This window comes from Octopus bimaculoides, chromosome 3 (genome assembly GCF_001194135.2).
Source record: "Octopus bimaculoides isolate UCB-OBI-ISO-001 chromosome 3, ASM119413v2, whole genome shotgun sequence".
NCBI classification, from domain to species: domain Eukaryota; kingdom Metazoa; phylum Mollusca; class Cephalopoda; order Octopoda; family Octopodidae; genus Octopus; species Octopus bimaculoides.
Genome location: NC_068983.1, coordinates 99,345,088 through 99,369,552, shown reverse-complemented (window position 1 = coordinate 99,369,552; position 24,465 = coordinate 99,345,088). Strand labels below are relative to the sequence as shown.

The following is a 24,465-nucleotide window of genomic DNA, read 5'->3' as shown; positions in this document are numbered from 1 at the left end:
TATATATACATATATATATATATATATATACATATATATAACATATCTATATATATATATATCTATATATGTAACACACACACACACACATATATATATATATAAAACATATATATATATATATATATATATATATATATATATCAATTTTTATTGCTAATTTTGCTTTGAAAATTCTGTCCAGCCACAAACCTATTCCTAATTACTCATTCAAGAAAGAAGGGTGAGACTTGTTGTCATCCACATGGTCTGAGGCAAGCAGAATAATAGATATTGCCTGAAATCAAATGTTTCCAAAATACAATGGCATATGTGGCTGTGTGGATGCATGTGTGTTTCTGTGTATGTGTGCGTATACATATACACATACATATATAAACACACATCTTGCACCACAATCATGTATAAAAAGACTTTCAACGTATTTGTCCATTCACAGAGTTGTATACATAAGAGAACAAAAGACTGAGAGAGAGAGAGAGAGAGAGAGAGAGAGAGAGAGAGAGAGAGAGAGAGAGAGAGAGAGAGAGAGAGAGAGAGAGAGAGAGAGAGAGAGAGTTAGAGAGAGAGAGGAAGAAAGAAAGAGAAAGAGATTGAGCTTAATGCTCGCAGGAAGATATTACATGCTAATTACAGAACATTGAGCAAAAAAAAAAAAAAAAAAGCAACACCAGAATGAACAGAGATAAGGGATTAAGGTAATGAGAGGTGGAAGGGTGCAGAGGGATTAAAGAAGTATGAGGTAGAAGGGGATTAAAATAGTGAGAGATGACGGGGGATTAATATAGTGAGGATTAAAGTTGTAAGAAGTGTAGTGGGATTAGTGAGAGATGGAAGGGTATTGAAGTATTGAGAGGTAGAATTACAGTAGGAGGAGGATTAAAATGGTAAGAAGATTAACCCACTAGGATTTAAACTGGTTATATTAGGCCCTTATATTGTACCTATTTTATGCTTAAACTGACCAGGTCCAACCTCTCACACTTACCCAACAATGTTATTCTAAAAATAAACAATCACATCATTGAAACCTTGAAGCTACGGGATAATGAATAAATAACCATAACATTTGACAGAGTAATTTAAATGCTAATAAAGGATTAAAGAAGAGGTGGAGGGAGGGGTAGAGGGAATTAAAATAGTGACAGGCAGAAGGGATTAAGGGGTGAGAGGTGGATACTATGTAGACTCAAATGGGGAAAATAGTAATAGTAAGACCTCTTTCAAAAGAAGAGATATTTGATGTGAGTTGGATTATTGCAAATTTGAAAAAACAAAGGTCGTTAATCACATTGTTAAATCACTGTAATTATAGACAGGATGGCAAATCTCTGGTGAACAAACTCTGAACCAAGTTCAAATTTAGTTTTAGTAATTTCTTTTACTTCACTAAAGTCCCTGGTAAAAGTATATACATTATATCTCTCATTCAGCCAACTGCTAAAGTCAGTTTGGATGATTGACTATTGATAGAACCTCTAGTCTCAATGTTGAAAAAGTCATGTATTTATTGAAAATTAGTGAAGAAACCAAGAATGATCAACTATTGATAGTACTGCAAATCTCAAAGTTGAAAAAGTTGAGTATTTATCAGAAATTGGTAAAGAAACTGAGTCCATGAGATAAATAGTTATATAATTCTTATACATTACTTAATAATATTCTTTTCAACTCCAGGCACAAGGCCTGAAATTTTTTGGGAGGGGGCCAGTTGATTAGATCGACCCCAGTATGCAACTGGTACTTAATTTATCGACCCCGAAAGGATGAAAGGCAAAGTCAACCTCATCGGAATTTGAACTCTGAACACAAAGACAGACAAAATACCACTAAGCATGCTAACATTTCTTTTCTACCCTAGACACAAGGACCGAAATTTTTGAGGAGGGGACTAGTCGATTAGATTGACCCCAGTACGCAACTGGTACTTAATTTATCGACCCTGAAAGGATGAAAGGCAAAGTTGACCTCGGTGGAATTTGAATTACTTAATAATATTAAAAACAAACTGGTCACAATAGCCAAAATATCAGAAAGAAAGCTGACTGTTTCAGAGAAAGATAGCTGGAAGGTAACTGTGGTGGAATTTACATTAGCTACATGATGACGTTGTTTTAGTATCTTTCATCTTTTCCTTATTTCAGTCATTAGACTGTGGCCATGCTGGAGCACTGCCTTGAAGAATTTTAGTTGATTCAACCCCAATAACAATTATATTTTGTAAAACCTGGTACTTATTCTATCAGTCTCTTTTGCTGAACTGCTAGATTACAGACATAAACGCACCAACTCCAGTAGTCAAGTGATGGTGGGAGACAAACAGACACAAAAATACACACACACACACACACACAACAGACTTTTTTTCAGTTTGTCTACCAAATTCACTCACAAAGCTATAGTAGAAGACACTTGCCAAAGGTGCTACACAGCAGGACTGAACCTTGAACCATGTAGTTGGGAAGCAAACATACCACACAGCCATGCCTAGACCTAGCACACCAATCAAATATTGTACACTATCAAAATATTAAATATTTCACTGATTAAACACCATCAATGGACATCTTGCTATCCACCATTGAATTAGAAAAAGCTATTAACATTAACTTGTTTTCTAATAATTTCTTAACTACTCCTAATAAACTACAAATATCCACTAGGTTGTTTTTAATCATCATCATCATTTCAACATCATTATATAATGTCCATTTTTCCATGTTTACATGGGTCAGATGGAATCTGTTGGGGCAAGTTTTTTATGGGCAAATACAGATGCCCTTCCTGTCACAAAACCCCTCGTTACCAGGAAAGGTAATATTTCCCCCATAGCTAGACATGGTTTTCATGGCAGACTGGAAATATACATCCTTGCTTGCATGATAATGATGCTCATTTACAACCATCATATCTAGACATGGGTACAAACACACACACCCACACATGACAAGCTTCTCTCAGTTTCCATTTACCATATCTACTCAAAGGACTTTAGTTGACCCACAATTATAAATGACACTTGCCTAATGTCCTGTGCAGTGGGGCTGAACCTGAGACACATGATTGGGAAGCAAGCTTCTTAACCACAAGTCACACCTGTGCCTATTTCTAAGTATGTACAAAAATAATTTACCAAAAAATGGTAATGGCAGGTTCTATGAATGTTGTACAATATTTACTTCAGAGAGACTTGACATCTGTATGCATGTGTACCAAAGTGTTCTTCAACTTTCTGTGAAATATACAAAAACTTGATAAACAACACTGATGTTTTTCTCTATCCATGCAATAATATTTTCAAACTATTGCAGGCTGGACAGACTGAAATGGACTAAATATTTTCATAATAACGATTTCTTCCTTTATTTTGATAATAATAATGATGATCTATTCTATTTTATTATATTCCCCACAACTCATAAAGAATGTTATTTTTTAACAATGCTGGATCCACTGACACACAATCAGGAGTTCAGCATTTTCTGAAACCATGGCTGAGACTAATAATTTTCCTTTGTCTCAAGATGCTAACAAATTTTCTGTTGTGTTTAAGTGATTAATAGTAGTAAAGATATTGAATTGATTATATTGAATTGCCCGTGTTCAATCCACTGCAGGCTGAGGGCCTAAGCATATTCTCTCCACCAACCATAGTCTTATGTGGAAGCCATGAATTTGAGCTTGAGATCATGCTGGTTTGATGAGCCTACTCTGCCTTACTGGCTCAACATGACTTGGCAGAGGGGTACAGTTTTTTTTTTTTTTTATACTACTACTCAAGACTCGTTAAGTTGATTACATCAACCCTACTGCTCAACTGGTACTTATTTTATCAACCCTACTGCTCAATTGGTACTTATTTTATCAACCCCAAAAGGATGAAAGGCAAAGTTAACCTCAGCAGAATTTAAACTTAGCACATAAGGACAGACAAAATACTGCGAAGCATTTTGCCCGGTATGCTAATGGTTCTGCCAGCTCATTGCCTAGTAAAGGTAGAATAATTCTTTCTACTGAAAGCACAAGGCCTCAAGTTTGGGGGAAGAGATTAAGTCGATTACATCGATCCCAAAAGGATGAAAAGCAAAGTTGACCTCAACGGAATTTGAACTCAGAACATAGCAGCAGACAAAATACCACTAAACATTTCACCTGGCATGCTAATGATTCTGCCAGCCTGCCATTTTAAGTAAAGGTATAATAACGTCAAAACAAAGCACATTAGCAATGAACATAACAACATAAGAATAATAATTTCTAATTTAGGTACAAGGCTAGTAATTTTGCAGGGAACAGACTAACACTATCAACCCTAGTATTTGACAGGTACTTAATTTTATCAAGCTAAGAGTGTTGGAAGACAAATTTCATCTCAGAACATACAGGGCTACAGGAAATACTGCAAGACATTTTGTCTAATGCCCTATGATTCAACTGACCATCATCCCACAACAATTGTTTCTAATATAGACACAACGCCTGAAATTTTGGAGGGAGAAGTTAGTCAATTAAGTCCACCCCAGAATTTAACTAGTACACTATTTTATTTTAATCCCTGGAGGGATGAAAGGTAAAGTTGACTTCTGCAGGATTTGAATTCAGAATGTAAAGAGCCAGAAGAATTATTGCAAGGCATTTTGTCCAATGCTCTCAACAATTCTGCCAATCTACAGCCCTAATAATATTGGTTATTATTATTATTATTATTATTATTTGTTTATCAGCAGAGCATTAAGAAAAAGAGAAAGAAAACATTACACAACAAGAACTCAAACAATGAGTGACACAAATATTCATTCAGATAATAAAGGATAGTGTGGATTATAAAGTTGCATAAAGCCATTGTTAAAAACAAAAGCAACATATACAATTAATTAATAAATAAAACAAAATTCCCAAGAATGAAAACAAGTGAGTGGGGATGGGGAATAGTGATGTTGATAATGTTAGGACATTGTCTGCCACATCCACTCGCTGTTAACCACCCCAAAATGGATTTTCTTTGTAAGAACAAAAATACCAGAATGTACCTTTTAGACTAACACTGCTTTCACCAAAATATTTGGTGGTTAGGATCCACTTACCAAATAAGAGATGTGGGCACTGCAAAAATCCAAGCTGAAAACCTCATCTGTATCAACCTTACACACCTGGGAGGGCTTACGTAGGTAATGAATATTGCTCCAACTTTCTAGAGTAGCTCCACCCCTCTGATGCTAAGTCTAGAGACTTTTCTTAATCCTTTTATTGCAGAAATCAGATATATCCCCAAAAATTTTCATTAGCATTAACTGCAGGAAGCAGTTTTATATATTAATATATCATTTGTTGAAGAATATCTTGTTTGGGAAACTATTTTCTCTTGAGATAGTGAAATCGAAGTTGACAATGACAAATTTTAAGTTGACAATGATGTAATCAAGAAAGACAATAATGAAACAGAGGCTAATGATGACGAGAATGAGATTTATGTTGATAATGTAAAATTTGAGAGAAACCCTTTATATGTATATATGTGCATGAATAAATGTGCGTGTGTATGTGTGTGTACATATATAGAATCGCTGGGAACATTATATTGGCCTAACAGGTATAACCCTCTATTGAAGGCTGACATTACACCACCAATAAATTAAGGAACCATATACAAGAAAATTTTTCCAGAGTTAATGTAGATAATTATTAGAGACAAACCTTACCATTTATTACTATTTCTCTGTTTTACCAGTATAGCAATTCAATACGAGAACAATAATAGATCAACAAAGAAACACAATCTACACAAAACTATCAGCTGGAATTAAATGCATTGTATTTTAATTGACATTACTTATTAAAGCCCTTGTAACTAATATGTTTACATTAATAACAATATTAATGCTAAGGGAAAGATCTGTGGTTATTTTGAAACTATAAAAAAACATTTAGTAACCCTAAATATCCTCTTAACACAGTTCAAAAAGATTGGTTAAGATTTGTGACTATTTTTGTTTTATATTGCATTTTGAAATTATGTAATAACATTAGTGCAATTAAACTTTTTTAATTATTTCAGCATGGCTGCAGCTTTCAAGCTGAATCTGATTAAAGAATTAAACACACACACAACCACTCCCAATCCCTTCAGATTCTCCCCACTCTCAGTTGATATTCATCACTCTCTGCAACTATTAGCCTACATCTGTTACTCTCCATTACTCAATCTCTCTCTCTCTCTCTCATACACAAACACACCAGTAAACGTGTAACTACTATCACTATCTCTTTTCCATTATCACCTGCAATTGTCTCTCTTGCATTACTCTCTCCTCCAGTATCATTACTCTCTCTCTCTACCTTTCTCTAGCACCCTCTCAGCCCAATCATACTCGTAAATCCTTCACTCACTCTGGTCCTTCTGTCAAAACTATCTCTTCTATTCAACCACTGACTTAAATGAACAGAGACACTGTAGAAGAGAGAGGTACAAGGCAACCTCATTAATGTCAGTACCATGATAAAGTATAACCAATACACTCTATTAAGTGATGTGCTAAAAGTGGAATGTTTAAGTGATGTAGTTCACACTCGTTTATGAACCGCAAGAAAATCGCCAAAATACCAATATGCCATTAATACCCTTCTACCTATCATTTCCTTATATTATTTCAATATTCAATCCTTTTATTTACTTATTGAGCCAAATTTTCTGTCAAATTCTTGCTCCTGTGTCCAGCAGTTTGGCTGTGGCTTACTTCCCTTCAATCTTTCCAGAGTAACTCCCCTTGTGCTGATGTATAGCTAGCTCTCACTTTTCTGTTTCTTCAGACTTGTTATATACTGTGAGACCAAACACGATTTGTGTTGTGTTCTGTAGTATTGTTTTTGTTTTAAAAATACTATACAAGTAGACATGACATAATAATTAAGGAGTTATACTCTTTTAGTCTTGTCAGCATTATCTCAGAAAGTGATAATATACCAACATATTTAAATATACCAATACTGACTGATGGAGAGAAAAGAATGATTGCCAATCTAACAAACAAGGGCATGTTATATATCAATATATCAATCCTAGGAGACATTATATCTCTAGAACTGAAGAAATTATCCAGATATAAAAACCCAGAAATCACAACATCAAGAATCAATGTGGTTGCAATGACAAAAGGACACAGAAACAATGAGAATATACACAGCATACAACAAGAGCATTTTTGTCTACTGAAAATATTTTATATAGAATACTATGAATATAATGAAAACAGATACAAGAACTGCACATATCCAAGGCATATAAACTGCACTTGGTTATACACTGAAAGCATGCAATAAATAAGACTCACTGAAATAATAGTGAAGATAATGATGAAAATTAATTTTTAAAAAATGGTTGTAATAACAAAATAATAATAATGACAACAATAGCAATTATGAATGTGAATTGTAAGTACAATTTAGATAGAGCAAGGAGTTTTTAGAGTATGTTTATGAAAATGAGGGGAAAATCAATAGATTTACTACAATAATTTCTAAGAACATGTACAAGATCAATAACGTTAGTATGATAGATGCAGATGGTTTGATAATACTAGATTGTTCTTACTATCTGTGAGTGAGGTAAAGATATTATTGAGTAAATAACGAAATCTGTAGAATGAAGGTAGAGTGTGATGACATGCCCCATCCCAGAATGTTTCCGTGGAATCTGAAGGGAATTAATTTTAGCAACATATGGTAAAAAATAGTTTTGATTTAAAGAAAATCAGTAAAAACTCAATTGTAAATTGAAAGAAAATTTTTTTTTAGATTTTTCTGTCAGGAAGATGCAAAATTAAGAGCAACTGAGACATCAAATAAATACAATTTAGCAAATACAAATTGTATAGAAAATATAGGGTTAAAATGAAAACATGCTATTAGATAAAGGAGAGATAATTTTCAGTGAAAGACAGGAGAAGGAAACATGCAGAAGAAAATATGTGCAGAAGTAATGCAGATAATTGACACTAAAATTGTTACAATAATACAGCAAAAGCAATGGCTATTTGTTCCACTTGGAAGCAAGCTGGGGGTGGCAGGCAGAAAATTTAAGTTTTCCTTTTTTCATTTTTCATATTTGTATCAAAAAATTATTCTTTCCTGCAAGCCAATTTTAATTCCCGTTACACAAGAAATGGAAAAATTAATAAAATAAAAAGCTCCTAGTTGACAGTTCCACAGAGTTAGCTAATTTCCACTGTAGTGTACCAATATTATCAAGACACAATTGATAAAGTAGCACTTAATAAAAAAAAAAGTGACTACTATGATAAATTCTAAGAAGGAATTTAAAATTCTGACCTGCTGGGGTGGAACCATTCCGTTCTGTGCCCCCACTGCTAAGACCTGCTAAGTGGTTACTCTCTGTGGAGGCCGAAGGCTGCTTTGTCAAAAACTGGTCATCCCACATAGCTCTAACTTTTGTCATATAGCCAGAGCAATTTCCATCACCCAAAGAGTGGAGGGCAAAAGCTGTATTGTATACATCTGAATGAAAACTTTTGGAAACTAGAGCAGGAGGAACCGACCTGGAGCGTGATGTCTTTATAGCATTCCCAGGCTCAAAGTCAAGAGAAGTGTTAGTGGCTTTAGCAGTGCTACTACATTCCAAAGGGTTCGAAATTAATCCTTCACCTTGATAGGGCCCATTGCTAAAACCAGTATCATCGTCAACCATGTTGAGTTTGTCTGGTAGGGAACTGCCGGTTAGTGTTGAACTACCACTGCTCTGGGTACCGATAGTATCTGCTGAAGGCCGATGAAGATTTAAAGTGCTTGTATGAGCAGATTGTGTACTTAGCTCAGACAAAGGAATCACAGATGTTGTCAGTGACATTGATGTTCCTGCAGTAGAAGTGCTTGATTGGGCAGGAGCAGATTTTTTGTGCAGCGGTGGTATTTGCCCACTTAATGAACGCTTGTGGCAAGATGAAGGAGAAGGGAGATCACTTATTTGGTGGTGAGTACTGGCATCAGAGGAGAGTGTTGTTGGTTGTTGTAAGGTGATGTTGTTGGTTGCGACTGAGGCCATGGCTGTCAAGTGAAATTGTATGTCTAATAAAAATGGAGATGAAAAAATAAAACATTAATTCTGGGTAAATAATAATGAAATAGAAAAAACTCCATAAAATTAATTTTAAGCAAAGTTTCTTCTATAAAGTGATTTCCATGACAACTAAACTTACTGCACTGGAAATTGAACAACTGCAAGTATTGACTGGTTGATTGATTGATCAACAGGGAATTTGAAATAAAATAGTATTGGAAAGAAGGAAAGACTGAGTCAAGTAATAAATAATTAAACATCAAAAAAAAAAAAACAGTAACAGCTGTTTTTACAGTTCAGAAAAGTACCTTCAATGAATTAAATATATATATATATATATATATATATATATATGTATTAGCAATTTTAATGTGATGTTCCTTATTTGAAATTTGAATTTCAAATGTTTTCAACCTCGAGAATGAAGAATAAAAAATAGGTATCTTCAGAGAAATCCAAAGTGAAAATCAACAAAAAATGGCATTAACATGCAGATTATTTATAGATTCCTTTGTGTGGATATGCTAGAAAAAAAAGTACAGTCACATTAATAAAAGAAGGATTTGTTTAAATATTTAAAGCACAAAAATTTTAAATGATTAGATCAATAATTGAACAAAATAAATATCATAAACTATTATCTCTCTTCCCTTTAACTATAAACTTTTATGCCTTATCAAGATATATTTATGATATAATGTCTTGATATTACATATGACTTGTTTCATAAAAGATTCTGACCAGGTCATGAATGAAGTAAGTTTACTGCATCATAAGTCAAAGGAGAAGAATGAAAAAGTATACTGACTTGGGTGGAGAAGTCTATGATAACAAAGATTTCCTTAAAAAAAATTATGAATTACTTAGATTTACAAAGAAGAGAGAAGATAAATATCATGGAAAAAAAGTTTGTTGAAAAGTATAGCAATAGCGATGATGATAATGGGTGAGAACTATATCATGTAGATTATGATAACCTTCACAGTTAATCAGGAGTAGTCATAACAAAATATTGTGATACCAATATTCAAAACAATATTCACCTTAGTGACTACAAATATTATTGATTTTCTCCGGGTAGTACAAATGTAAAAAGCCAAAAGACCATCATTAACAGCAGAAAACAACCAAAGTTTATCAAAACTAGCAAACATTTCCAACCCTCTTAAAATAACAATAACAACATTGTATCATAAGCAAAAATAAATTCAAAGAGAAATAATTAAATACACATAGTTTGACAAATTCAACAAGCTAAAGCTGCACACTAGAATAGACTAGAAATGTCCAATAGAAACTTTTCAATGATCCAGTACAAAAACAAAAAAAAAAAACAACTCAACACTTACAAACCACTGTACCTGAAAACATAACTTCTTTCCTCACAATGAGAATATAATGGCTAAAGTAAAAAAAAAATTTTTTTTTAAAGCCATCTAAACACACAGCAAAACATTCACAAGTAAATGAATATCCAGTAATTAGGGATCAAGACTTGGAAAAAGAACTGAAGTTGGTGCTCCAGAGTACATGAAAAATTGTGGAAGAAATAAAAAGATAAATATAGAAATAAAACCATTCTATTGGATAGGGTGGATATGAAGCAGCTGACAGCAAGAGTGAGACTTGGTTGGGTGAAGTTCATGGAATGTGAAGCATTGTTATATGGGAAAAGGTTCTCAGTGAAGACGAAAGGAAAGGTCTATAGGATTTGTGTGAGAGCTGCAATGCTGTATGGGAGCAAGATATGGTGTTTGAAGGAGAGAAAGATGGCAATTTTGAGAAGGACTGAGAGAGCAATGGTGATAGAAATGTGAGCGTGATACTGTTTGATAAGAGGACTGAGGACTTGATGGGGATGCTGGGGTTGGAAGAATCAGTATGTCAGCTGACAAGGGCGAATGGAGTGCAGTGGTATGGGCATATGTTGAGGAGGGATGAGGAGCATATTCTTAAGAGGGTGCTGGAGTTTGAGGTAAATGGACAACGAAAGCAAAGTAGACCGAAGAAAATGTGGAGGGGACAGGTGGAGGAGGAGATTGGGAGGGTTGGCTTGAGAAGGGAGGATGCCCAAAACCTGGCGAGATGGTGTGAGGGCAGTTGCTACGGCATTGAGGTAGATCCGGCCATGCCCGTCAACAGGGACAAAACCCAGATTTAAAATGATGGATGATGATGATGATGATGATGATGTAAATGTCTGTCCCAAAAGTGAAATGCAAACTACTTTGCGATACTGGAAGGACTCTCAAGAGCTGTGTATGCTGAGTAAGAGAAAGAAAATATATGTGGAGTGCAAGGATAATGTCAAGGAGTGAAATAAATGCTGTAGTTCTGGTATGTAGAAAAGTTCATGATGCATGATGCTGTTGACCAAATTGCTTATAGTATGCAAATAAGATGCAAATGACAGTATTATGGTATAGCAAATTACACAAATTAAAAGATATTAACAACTGGTGGGGAAACAAAGATATTAAACAACACAAGACAGAAAGTAAAGGTGGAGAAAGAGGCAATGGTAATAACAATGATGATGATAAGGATAAAGACAAAATATATCTGAGAATGAAACTGCATCTGATTTATCAAGGACAACGCTTACAATAATTTGTACTTTGGTTAGACAGATGGATGGAAAAAGAGATGAACGTTAACTTCCTGAGTTTATGAAAGAAATATTTCAGAAAATAGATTTATTTTAGAATCTAAACATAATAGAAGTAATAATAGCAATCAATATATTTTGACCATTTCATTGTTGAAATACAGAAGTGGATTAATGAACTTGCAAAAAGTCTCCAGGACTGGTGAAAGTATGGGAAGAAAAGCGGCATTGCTGGAGTGCTTGCTATAAGAGTAGACTCTGCTAAAGACACTCAAAGGCTATAAGGTAGTGTTAAGCAAGAAAAATAGAACAAAATAAGAAGGAAGTCATTGAATATACACTGTATATATCCTGCAAAAGCTGCAATGCTTGCATCTTCTTACAAGGGCATCTGAGAGGGAAAAAAATGTAATAAGTTGTGAAGACTAGATCAAAGAAGAGGTGAAGAAGTTGAGTTAGTACATAAAGAATAGTTCAAATGTGTAAAAAAGTAAACAAGATTACAACATGGTGATGGTTAGAGGAAAGCAATCTCAAGCCAAACACTGAAATTTTCATATTTACAGAGTGTTACATCAAGTTTTGTACAAGCAAAACAACTGTAACCTCACTCAAGGCTATGTGGTAAGTTAGTGAAAATATCTCTCATAGGTGCAGGTGTGGTTATGTGGCAAGAAGTGTGTTTGCAAACTACATGGTTTCAGGTTCAGTCCCAATGAATGGTACCTAGGGCATGTGTCTTCTACTAGAGCCCCAGTTCAACTAAAGTCTTGTAAGCCTGTCATATATATATGTAAGTGTCAGTTTGTAAATGAGTGTCACCATAATGCAAGTGGTGTCCTTCGTTTCTAATCTTCTGTGAAAGCACAACTGGTCATGGAGAAATATTACCTTATTCAGAAACAGGTGAGGGTAGGCAATAGGAAGGGCATCTGGCCATACAGATCCTTCTCAATAAATTCTGTCCAACCCATGCAAGCATAGAAAAGTGGACATTGAAACAACAATGACGATGGTTATGATTACCCTTATCATATCAAAGTATAAAAAGTTAGTTTAAGATGAGTATAAATGGTCCTTCTTGAATTGGGTTGGAAGATTAAGTAGTGGAGGGAATATGATGTAGCTATAACTTGGAGTATGTTACAGAGGATGAAGAAATTAGTATTTTGTGAGAGTTTCACATCAGATATGATGCATAGAGGAACATAGATTGACATCATGAATAATGAAAATGAATTACTTGAGTATAGAAGTGGCAATCAAGGACCTTCAGCAGGAAACTTTAAGATGATGCAAAAACAAAATATAGTCATAAACCAGGACACTGAAGAATGAAGAAATCAATCCATTACTAACAGGGGCACTAAGTTAGCAAAAGGGTTACAGTTGAGGACTTAGGTTACTGGCTGTGAGCTTTCAAGAAAAATACAACAGTAAAGCAGAAAAATTTCAAGGATGGAGATATCTTTTTGACCAAATACAAGAACATATTTTGTCTGGTAGCATGCATAGTTAATTGAATTGAACTCTTGCACTCAGCTTATCAAGCACAAAAAGTGGTATCATAATGCAAAACTGTGAAGCCTCAAAACCAGAGGCATTTTTGTCAAATACTATTTTTAGGTATTTGAATACTGGAAAATAATTAAAATATTTCATTATGGCACATCACACCAAATTATCAAAGACTATATAGCAATAAATTTACCTGACAAATGTAAAAATTGATTAACTATTTAGCATTTAAACTGACCATATCCAGCCAAAATATTCTACTTGCTTTATATCCAAACTGGCCAAATCTGGCCTCTCATACCTACCCTAAAATGTCCTTTAAATATAAACAATCACATCATCGAAACTTCAAGGCTACAATATAATGCAGGATAAATTCAAAATAATGTGAATAAATGGGCATTACATTTGACAGAGTAATCTGCACACTAAAGGGTTAATGTTTAAAAAGACAAAAATTGATAGAAAACAAAACCAAACTTCATAATTTTGATTCTATCATAGTTGTTCTACTATCCAGTTTATCTTAACACCTCCATTAGCAATGGCTTCTACATAATGAATACACGACTAGTAGTGGTGTACAATGAATTGCAACAAGTATATCCTCCAAACTGTTTATCAGTAATAACTGCAATTATTAGAACACCAGCTATCATGTGATGAAAATTAAACTATCACACAGTTCATGGTACACATCTTACCATAGAATCAGAAGTACACATTGCAATGCTAACATAGGTTCAGTTTAGTGTGACAGGATGATGTGAGCAATAAGTTTGGAAATATCAGAATAGAATGTAAATGCAACGAGTTCAAGATATCATAAGAATTGCATTATATTCCTACTTTAAAAACTCCATTTAAGCTTATACGAAATGTGCATCATTGTGTCATCAGATTTGAAGAATTGGTTAAGATGAGAAGCCTGTTGTAAAAGACGTATTCTAACAAATCATGAAAATTTCTAAATGAGTAGAAACAATCAAGTATGGGAAATGTGATGTAAAATGTCAAAAATAAAATTATAAACAAATAAATCAATAATTATTTTCCAGCTTTTCCAATCTAATTAGTAAAATATGAAGTGATAAGAATTTAGAATGGAATCACTATACAAGAAAACTATGTCTTTTAGCCAATTGACTGGTAGAAGTTGTGAAGCAGTAGACAAAATATTTTACAGTATTTCATTTATTCCCAAGTTAAAAATACAATCCAACAAGGACTAGTTTTAATTATTATCCCCCTATGGGTGAAAATAAGTAAGATGTATATTGTGATTAATTCAATAAACTATACTCTCCTTTTCAAATATGTGGCAATGTTAAAAATCAATATTGATAAATGATGAGGCATAATATCAGTATTTGAACAGCAAACTTTGAATAACAGAGGAAATAATTTTTTTTATAAAACTGAAGACCAAGATTTATATGTAAATTGTGATCATGAAAATTACTTTTAAATAAAACCCAGGAAAAAAGCAAGTTCAAAAATATATCATTACTGTCATCTCAATTAGTCAACAATCATTAAACCTGATGTGCTTTTCAGTAGAAAATTAACATATGTAAAGACAATAAAAACAGATGAAATATATTATTGATACAGAGGAAAAACATAAGAAAAGAAGACTATTCAGTTTATTTGACTGGAAAAAAATAGTTTTGTTAGTTACACATCTGCAAAGCAACAAAAGAAATTCAGATGAAAAAAATATATATTAATCTTTAAGGAAATTTAGATTTTAACAAGTTTATTTTCTGTTGTAATTTTATTCTTAAATTAATAATCCTTCTCTACTATAATAACATGCAATATTGGGTTCAAATTTTGGCACAAGGCCAGCAATTTCAGTGGAGGGGGAAAATCGATTGCATCAACCTCAGTGCACAACTGGTACTTATTTTATTGACCACAAAAGGATGAAAGGCAAAGTCAACCTCTGTAAAATTTGAACTCAGAACTTAAGGATGGATAAAATGCTGCTAAGCATTTTGCCTGGCATGCTAATGATTCTGCCAGTTCACCGTCTTTCTATAACACACAAGATTAACAAGCCATAACAAGCAAGATACTGAACAGAATTTTATGCCTATTTAATAAAATATAATAGATGTTCCAATGTATGACAATCTCTTCATATAACATACTAACAGTATATAAAGGTTAGATTTAGTCAGTTGATGCAGGAGAAAGAAGACATAGCGACATTAGAAATAATTGAAATAACTACCATGTTTATCATGTTTTCAGACAGAAGTTTACTAAATCACTCAAACCAAATAGTTTTCTTAAATATTCAATATCAATTCAAGAATGAAATATCCAAAGGTGATGATGAAACAAGGAATATTATGCAAAAGACCTAAATAATATGAAAACATTTATTTTTATCATTTAACGTACTGGTAAGATATACCACTGAGACAATTTTAATCAAAACATTCCTTTTGGAAGAGAAATTGCCACTGTCAAAACATGCTGAGGATGGGAGATAAAGTATAATAGTCAAACAATTAGAAGCAATATTTGTCAGCACATTGTCACATCAATATCAATAGGAATTTTATATACAGGTAGAGTTATAAATAAGCATATACATATCTCTCTCTCTCTCTGAAAATATTACATATACAACCTCATAGCTGACGTAAATTACAGATCAATGCAAATTTGATTTAAAATGATTAAGGAAAGAAGCCGATGTAATTTTTATGCAAACAGGAATAATAAGTGAATAGTTTTCTTCAATAATTATGCAGTCTGCTGCTGGTATGTTGGGTGTGGTAGAATGCTGTCTTCATGCAAGAGTATATTTTGGTCATGACTGGAATATTTAAACTTAACTCCAGCACAAAAATTCTTGAATATGGCATACAGTTTTAAGTGATATGCAATTTTTGACAGATTCCAAGCATTACACAAGATTAAATAAATTTAAAATTACCTAGTCGTAATATTTTTTTAGTCAAAATATATACTAAATAAATTTTAAAATAATTCATGAGGCTTCTTAATTTTTAGATTAGAATTATATGTATAAGTATATATATATATACATGCATCATTTGAAGACATGGTGCGTGATAAAAAATCAAAGAAAGAGGTAGAGGGTTGGTACCAACAAACCGTTTGCTAGAATCATTATTTTAATGATTCAGATGATGATTTTTCAGTTTCATCTTTATAAGTTGGCTCTCTGAGTGATGAAGATCCTAAAGAGAACACTTAGGAGGAATATTTAGCTTTGGAGCCTTTACTAATAATGAGACAGTGTTAGACTTACATAACAATAATTTTGACAATAATTCAAACCTGTTTATAGATTTACAACATTATTTTACTGATAAGATAGGATGAATAATGGATTCATTAGATTTTTTTATTATTTGAAACTGATTTCTGTTATGAAAACAAAAATAAAAAAATAAAAAAGCTACAAAGGAAAATGTTTTGAGATGTTCAAAGTAAAAATCAAATATAATTCTTTGAGAAGGAAGTGTTTTATCTATATCATCATTCTACCATTCTTGAATCGAAAAGAAGGCAAAGTTGATGAGATTTAGAGTTTGAAGGTCAATGTATAGTGAGATCACAATACATGGGAAAGAAGGGGCCACCTCTGTTTTGATAACGGGTTTAATGAAATAAATAGTTCTGGTGGAAAGAAGCAGGAGGTGGGTGAAATAAGATGGTATTCTACCAAACAATTCTGAAAAATAGAACTAATAGTATCAGTAGAAAAAGCACAGTAAGAGCACAATATGACAGTGGGGAAGATTTATGAAGATTTTTCTATAAATAAAAGTTTATCTATTAGGAAGATGGCTTTCCAAATACAATCTAAGATGCAGGTAATCAAAACAAGTGTACCAATATAAGAAAAGTGTTTATATTGTGCAACATACTCTGCCTTGCAGAGCTACTATAGCTCAGATGTTTATAGTTCTGAAGATGGAAAACCAGGTCACCTAGACATAGCTTTCATAATATTAAGAATATATGAAAGGCCAGTGAAAATAATGTGTTCAAACATGTGAAGTTGTTTGGTAGTGTGGTGCAGTTGTCTGTCCTTGAAAAATGTAATATTTGCCTTGTGTTTGTTACCAGATTACACAGGGACATATATTTTGAATTAGATCAAAAATTATTAAAATGCTTCTGTGGATAACATTTATATATAATGTGTATACAGACACAGACAATCACTAGCTATAATATTTTGTATCAGAGGAACATTTCAAAAGGACTTGTGTATTATAAAGACAAGATTTTGGTCAAAATGTCAATCAGAACAAACTGTTTCAACTGAGTTAATTTTATGTTTGAACAGAAATATTAAAAGTAAATTGAGTGAAAACTAACAACTGAAATGTCACATGAAAAAAAAAATTGAAAAATATTTCTTCATTTTTGAAGAGAGGTAGAACATTTAAATGAAATATTAAATATATATAGGAAACTAAATAATGTAAGTATAATACTTTAATATTGACTGGTAACTAGGGATTAAATTCTGTGAGAAAACTGAAAAAGAAAAACATTGAAATGTCTATCAATGTTAATAAATCAAAAACAAATTTTAAAATGCATAAATAAATATATCTTACCTCCAGGAAAAATGTAATCAGCATTGTTGATTATTGTTTCAATAATGACACTAAAATTACCAGTTGATAGTACTGTTGGACTGAATGAAAAATATATCAATAAATGAAAAATTCCAGGGATATAATCAGGTAAATAAAATTATTCTCTCTCTTGGTATAATTATTTAATTATCAAATAATAACCCTTTAGCATTTAAACCAGCCATATCCGGCCCAAATATTCTGTTTTGCATTCAGACAGACCAGATCTGGCCTCTCACACCTATACTACATCTCAAAGCTACAAGATAATACATGATTAATTCAAAACAATGCAAATAAATAAGCATTATATTTGACAGAGTAATCTGAATGCTAAAGGATTAATTATTTTTCTTTCAGATACTTTAAATCAGGCATGGCCCATCATCAGGCAGGCTGCACAACTAAAATAAAAAATCCAAGATAATTTTTTTTGTTCAGATTGACATTCACAAGTCCTGCAGGTCACAAGTTGCCCATGGCTGGTTTAAATGTTAACAGAACCTGTTATAATGCTAACCTGAGGTTGGATTTAGGTTGAAGGAAATGACTGAAGGGGATTAAGTAGTTCAAAGGTCATGCAGTCATACCTCAGCCACTTTCTACATCTATATATTAATGATTTACTCATTCACTTCTCCAGTTGCATGCACTGCTATATAGATAGTATCTCTTCTCTTTCTACACTCAAACCCCACCAATTTAACCTCAACAATTTTTGGTAGGCTTGCACAGGGACAGATAGTGCAACCTGATCCTTGAATGGGGACAAGATAAAATAAAAATCATTCAACAGCATCAAATATCCATAAAATAAGCACAGACATGGCTGTGTGGTAAGAGGTTTGCTTCCTAACCACAAAGTTTCCGGTTCAGTATCCACTGCCTAGCAACTTGGGCAAGTGTTTCAACTATAGTCCCAGGCTGACCAAAGCCTTGTGAGTGGATTTGGTAGATTAAAATTGAAAGAAGCTTGTTATATATGTGTGTGTATGTGTGTGCTTGTCTCCCACCACTGCTTGACATCCAGTGTTTGTTTGTTCATGTCCCTATAACTCGGCAGTTTGGCAAAAAGACTTTTTTTTAAAAAAAACAAGTATTGAAGTCAATTTGTTCAACTCAACCCTTCAAGGTGGTGCCTCAGCATGATCACAGTTCAGGGAGTGAAACAGATAGAAGGCAAAAGATACCACTTCACTATTCTTTCAGATGACCTTCCATAATGACCATACATATAGCACAAAGCCAAGGATACATCACATACATTAGTGCTCTTTTTCAGAGTCAGATATTTCATCAGCTCCAAACAATTGTTGGTTCTGCACAAGATTGTCTGTGCTAAAGTACTATTCACACACCTGAATTAGTAGGCGATTTTTTTTTTTTAATGGCTGGATTCCAACCTGAATCTGCAGCAACAAAGTACATGAACACACATATAAGGTCACATAAAAAATATTTAAAAAATAGCCTGATAAACAAACCTCTGCTCATCAAACACTCTAAAGTCACTTGATTGCTATTGTCATGTCTCCTTCTGTCACTACTACATTATTATCATTAGGGATATGGGTTAGCAGAACTGTTAGGGTATCAGACAAACATTTTGTCATATTTAGTTACAACTCTTTACATTCTGACTTCAAATCCCACTGCAGTTAATTTTGAGATAAAAAAATAGTCAAGTATAGGCACTTTATTTTTTTTAATGGCTGGGTTCCAACCTGAACTGCAGCAACAAAATCCATCTGCCACAAGGTCCTGGATACATTCCAGGCCAGTGTCTGCAAACAAGTAGTCAATTTAAGTGTGACGACTTTCCTCTTCTTACATCACCATGAAGTGGGTTCCTTGGATACTTTCAATTCAGGGTGGCACAAGCAGTGACCAGATAGCCGCAACTGTCTTTACCTATAGGCATACTTCAACTTACATAATTTCAAGTTGTGTCCTTTTTGACTTTACATAATTTTTTTAAAGAAATGAATGGGAAAATTAAACCTCAACTTCAGTCAATTTATTCAACTTTATGTCATACTCAGTGAACATATTTAATTTACCAGCATAAAAATTAACCCTTTAGCTTTTAGACTGGCCAAATCTGGCCAAAATATTCTGTATTCTGACCAGATCCAATCTTTCCAATCCACCCTACAATGTCATTCTAAGAGTAAAGCTATCACAGCACTGACAGGCACGGTCCCAGGAATTTTTCAAAGGGAGGGCACAAGGTCAGAAGGGAATACAATTCCAGGAGAAAAGACCTTTGGGTCTGCCCCTGATTGAAGTCTCAAATCTATGAGATAATGCATGGCTAATACAAAACAATATGAATAAATAAGTACTACATTTAAAGTAATAATCTGAATGCTAAAGGGTTAAAAAACAGCTTTTAGGTGTTTATACCGAAACCAAAGCGGAAAATCAAATAAAATACATGTGAAAATATATGTAGAAACCATTTATTAAAACAGATATGAGCAAATAATTTTTTTTTAATGTTTTCTTGTATTATGTCATTTTTTGAGAGTTAAGTTGTGTCTTAGAACTAATTACCAGTGTAAATTGAGGTATCCCTGCACTGAGGTTTAGACAACTTACCCATCCACCTCTCACAAAATTTCTAGATTTGTACCTATTAGAAACTATTACATTTATGAGTATTTATTTATTTATTTTTAATTCATTGTTTATATTTCTCACTTGGCTTGTCACAATCCAAAGACAGAGTGAGATGTGACAAGACTGTCAACATATTACATATGAATGAAGTCATTCAAAATTTTTCCATTTCTATTTTCTTTTTTTTTTTTTTGTGATTTGAAATGGAACAACAACAGAACATGATTGTAGTAAAATAATACAAAGTAAATAATTTCTTTCATCTAAGTACAATTTTCCAAATAATCATATCTAATTAACTGAATCAATGGTTATCAATGGTTATCTATTAGATTTTTGGAAGAATTAAGAATATACTTGGTGACAGTGTCACACGATTAAAACAACTCGTTTAATAATATATCAATCAGCCATAGAAACTCTGCCAAATCAGATTGGAGCCTGGTGTAGCCATCTGGTTTCACCAGTCCTCAGTCAAATCGTCCAACCCATGCTAGCATGGAAAGCGGACGTTAAACGATGATGATGATGATGATGATGATGATGATAGGGTTAGGGTTAGGGTTGAAGTTAGGGGTAGGAAGTGGGGCTAGTCAATTATATCAATCACAGTACTCAACAGGTACTTATTTTATTGTCCTTGAAAGGATGAAAGGCAAAGCTGACCAAGGTAGAATTTGAACTCAGAGCATAAAGCTGCAAGAAATACTGCTAAGCAATTTGTCTGGCATGCTGATGATTCTGCCAACTCACCACCTTTACTTTCTCAATAACAATAATAGTACACATACATATATATATATATATATAAAGATATACTGTTCAATGTATTAAAAATTTCATACTTACAGACTTTCATCTGATGACCAAAGCAGATTAGGACCTATCACGATAGCAATATTACTAGCTGTCATTTTATTAGTATTGGAACACTTCGCTAATTTTGCAAGAAATTTCACTAAATACCTGCAAGTATAAGAAATAAAAAAAATATGATTTGGTTCAATTAATACACATCCACAAACATTTAATATTTTCCTTAACATTTCCACACACTTTTCTGTACTTGTTTGAACTAGCTATTTAAAAAAAAAATTTTTTGTATTTGTGCTTCAGTTATCAAGAGTGAGATGCTTTTCATTAGACTAACCATTTATGAGATGAACTGGAGAAACATGTAGAACAGGGGTTCTCAATCATTTTGTACTTAAGGACCCCTTTGATTACTATTTTATTCTAGGGAACCCCTATAGTTATTCAATGTTTACAACTAGTTTTATAAATACTTCTTTCAAAATTCCTATTTTGTTATTCACACATTAACTTGTGTATGCTGAACTATGTAAAACATTATAAAAAGAAACCTAGCTGCTTCTTGCAATAGACACATTTAAATCAAAACTTTACATGGACTCTTAAAATACTACTGTGGATCCTCAATTTACTATTTTGCAGAGGTCATGTGGACACTAGTTGCAAATCACTGATGTAGAGTATCAATAACAAAACACTATCTTTGGGGTTAACATTTCTTTCGCAGGAGCCTGATCATAGCACCTCAGCCTAAAAGCTCTTTCAAAAGATATGATGGTCGTGTGATAAAGTTGTTCAGCAAATTTTAACTTATAATTTAATTTTGGTTTTTCAACATAAAATTGTGTTTCTGCTTATCCAAATGCAAGATAAAAGACATAATCCAATGACTACGTAATTAGGTGATGTAGCATAGAATTACAATTTTGTCATTGTGTTGTATGATAGACAACTTAAATCTACTATTGATTTCAAATTTTGGCACAAGGCCAGCAATTTCAAGGCAGGGAGTAAGTCGATTACATCAACCCCAGTGTTCAACTGATACTTATTTTATTAACCCTGGAAGGATGAAAGGCAAAGTTGACCTCAGCAGAATTTTAACTCAGAATGTAAAGACAGTAATTTTGAGGCAGGGAGTAAGTCAATTACATCAACCCTAGTGTTCAACTGGTACTTATTGTAGCAATCTTGGAAGGATGAAAGGCAAAGTCAACTTCATCAGAATTTGAACTCAGCAAGCAAAGATGGACAGCAAGATAAGCATTTTGTCCAGCACGTGAACAATTCTGCCAACTTGCTGCCTTACTTGAATCTAATGTTAAGAAAAATTTTTTTTTTTGCTTTTCTCTATCAATTTTGTAATGAAAGTATAAGTAGTATAATTTTTTTTTGTTGCTGAAGCAATTGCTTTCAGAGACAATACTCTTCTTACCACTAAAAAAAGTTAACAAATTATTATGTGGTGAGAAAGAAATGTTAGTAAATATGTAATAATATTTTCAGTTATTTCAACATGAATAGGAGTCAACTCCAAATATATTTTAGCCTTATTATGATGATCTCATCATCACAGTACTTGCTGAAGCAGGGCTGAAAATTATCACAGTAAATGTATAAGAATGCCCATTGGTTTTTATAAGAAACTAAAGCTGGAGCAAACAGAGTTATGGCACAGCACACAATTGTAGCAATGTAATTCAAATACTTATATGAATAAATTTAATTTGAATATCAATCTAGAAAATATAGCAAATATTACACACCTAAAATTGTCATAATTTTCTTTAGGCAATTTATTTACAGTGGCAGTTAAAGCAGCCAGACGTTGGTCTTGTGGTCTGAAATAAGATAATAAAGAGATTATATAAAACATAACAATGGACTATCATGTTCTTGTTACTCTCCTTCACAAATAACAATGACTTCATATTTTATTATTGAAATGGAGAGGACTCGTAAGTTTTCCCAAAGACAAGATGATCTCACTAGTGCTGGTGTTATGATAAAATTCATCTAATACATTCTGTGAAGTGATTAGTGTGACAAAGGGCATTAAGTCATAGAAACCATGCCAAAAATAGAATATCAGAGTAAGGTATGGCCCTCTGGCTTATCTAGGATGGCTGTAGTTCTAAACAAGGTCTGACTTGGACCATTATGACCCATGCAACCCATACCAGCATGGAAAATGGACATAACATGATGAAGATGATGATGATGGTGTATCAAATATAAGGGAAATGTCTACTTTAAGTTTTTTTTCCTCATAATAGCTTGGACTTGGTGAATTTGCAACACCACATAACTGCATGTAATTCAACCTTTTCTTCTCTTATTTATGAACCTTAAAGTTTCGACTGAAATAATTTTCCCCCAAGTATTCCAAGGAACTATTTCTGCCATTGCTACCTTCCACTACAAAATGACAGCACAACCTCCCAATACACACACATACACGAAAACTGCATCATCATCATTATTTTACATTCTTTCTCCATGCTGGCATGGTTTGTACAGGTCTTCATGTTCTAAGTTACTTCTGGGAGCCACTTTTTTGAAAGACAAGTTGGAGTACTGTACATAACTCTTTTGGCATAGTGACTGCAGCTGGATGCTCTTCCTCACACCAACTACTTTACAGAGTGTACTGAATGCAATTTATCATCACACAGACACAAGAAAAGACTAAAGGGTCCTTTCAATCCTATGCTTTTTCCCTATGTTTGTCAGCCATTTTACAGAATACACAGAGTACATTTTATTGTAGCACCAACACTAAAGAGGTTCTCATGTCCTCAACAACACAGGATTAAAAGGGTCTTTCTCACATAGTGTTTACTCTGCTTATATATGTGTCTGTACAGGTTCTCTTTATGTCATTATACATATATATATATATACATAGGTGCAGGTGTGGTTGTGAGATAAGAAGCTTGCTTCCCAACCACATGGTTCCGGGTTCAGTCCCACTCTATGGCATCTTGAGCAAGTGCCTTCTACTATAGCCTCAGGCTGACCAAAGACTTGTGAGTGGATTTGATAGGCGGAAACTGAAAGAAGCCTGTCGTATATAAATTTACATAATATATATATATATATATAGTTCTATATTTAAGAGATGAGGAATTATGGACATTATTTACATTTGACGGATATTTGTCCTCATCTTGTTTGTTGTTAACACAACGTTTCAG

General features: G+C 33.3%; 1 protein-coding gene across 3 annotated transcripts in view; it reads right to left on the bottom strand.

Annotated features, from left to right (window-relative positions):
- Positions 1-24,465, bottom strand: part of LOC106880939 (rho GTPase-activating protein 44) — a 180,890-nt gene that overhangs the window by 14,414 nt on the left and 142,011 nt on the right. Inside the window, exons 13-16 of one of the 3 annotated variants that reach the window (XM_052966347.1) lie at positions 23,035-23,109; positions 21,305-21,421; positions 17,813-17,892; positions 8,326-9,078 (exon numbers count right to left, since the gene is read on the bottom strand). In XM_052966347.1, coding sequence (XP_052822307.1) covers positions 8,326-9,078; positions 17,813-17,892; positions 21,305-21,421; positions 23,035-23,109 — 1,025 coding nt within the window. The remainder of the gene's footprint in view (positions 1-8,325; positions 9,079-17,812; positions 17,893-21,304; positions 21,422-23,034; positions 23,110-24,465) is intronic. The other 2 variants (XM_052966348.1, XM_052966349.1) reach the window with 2 other exon arrangements.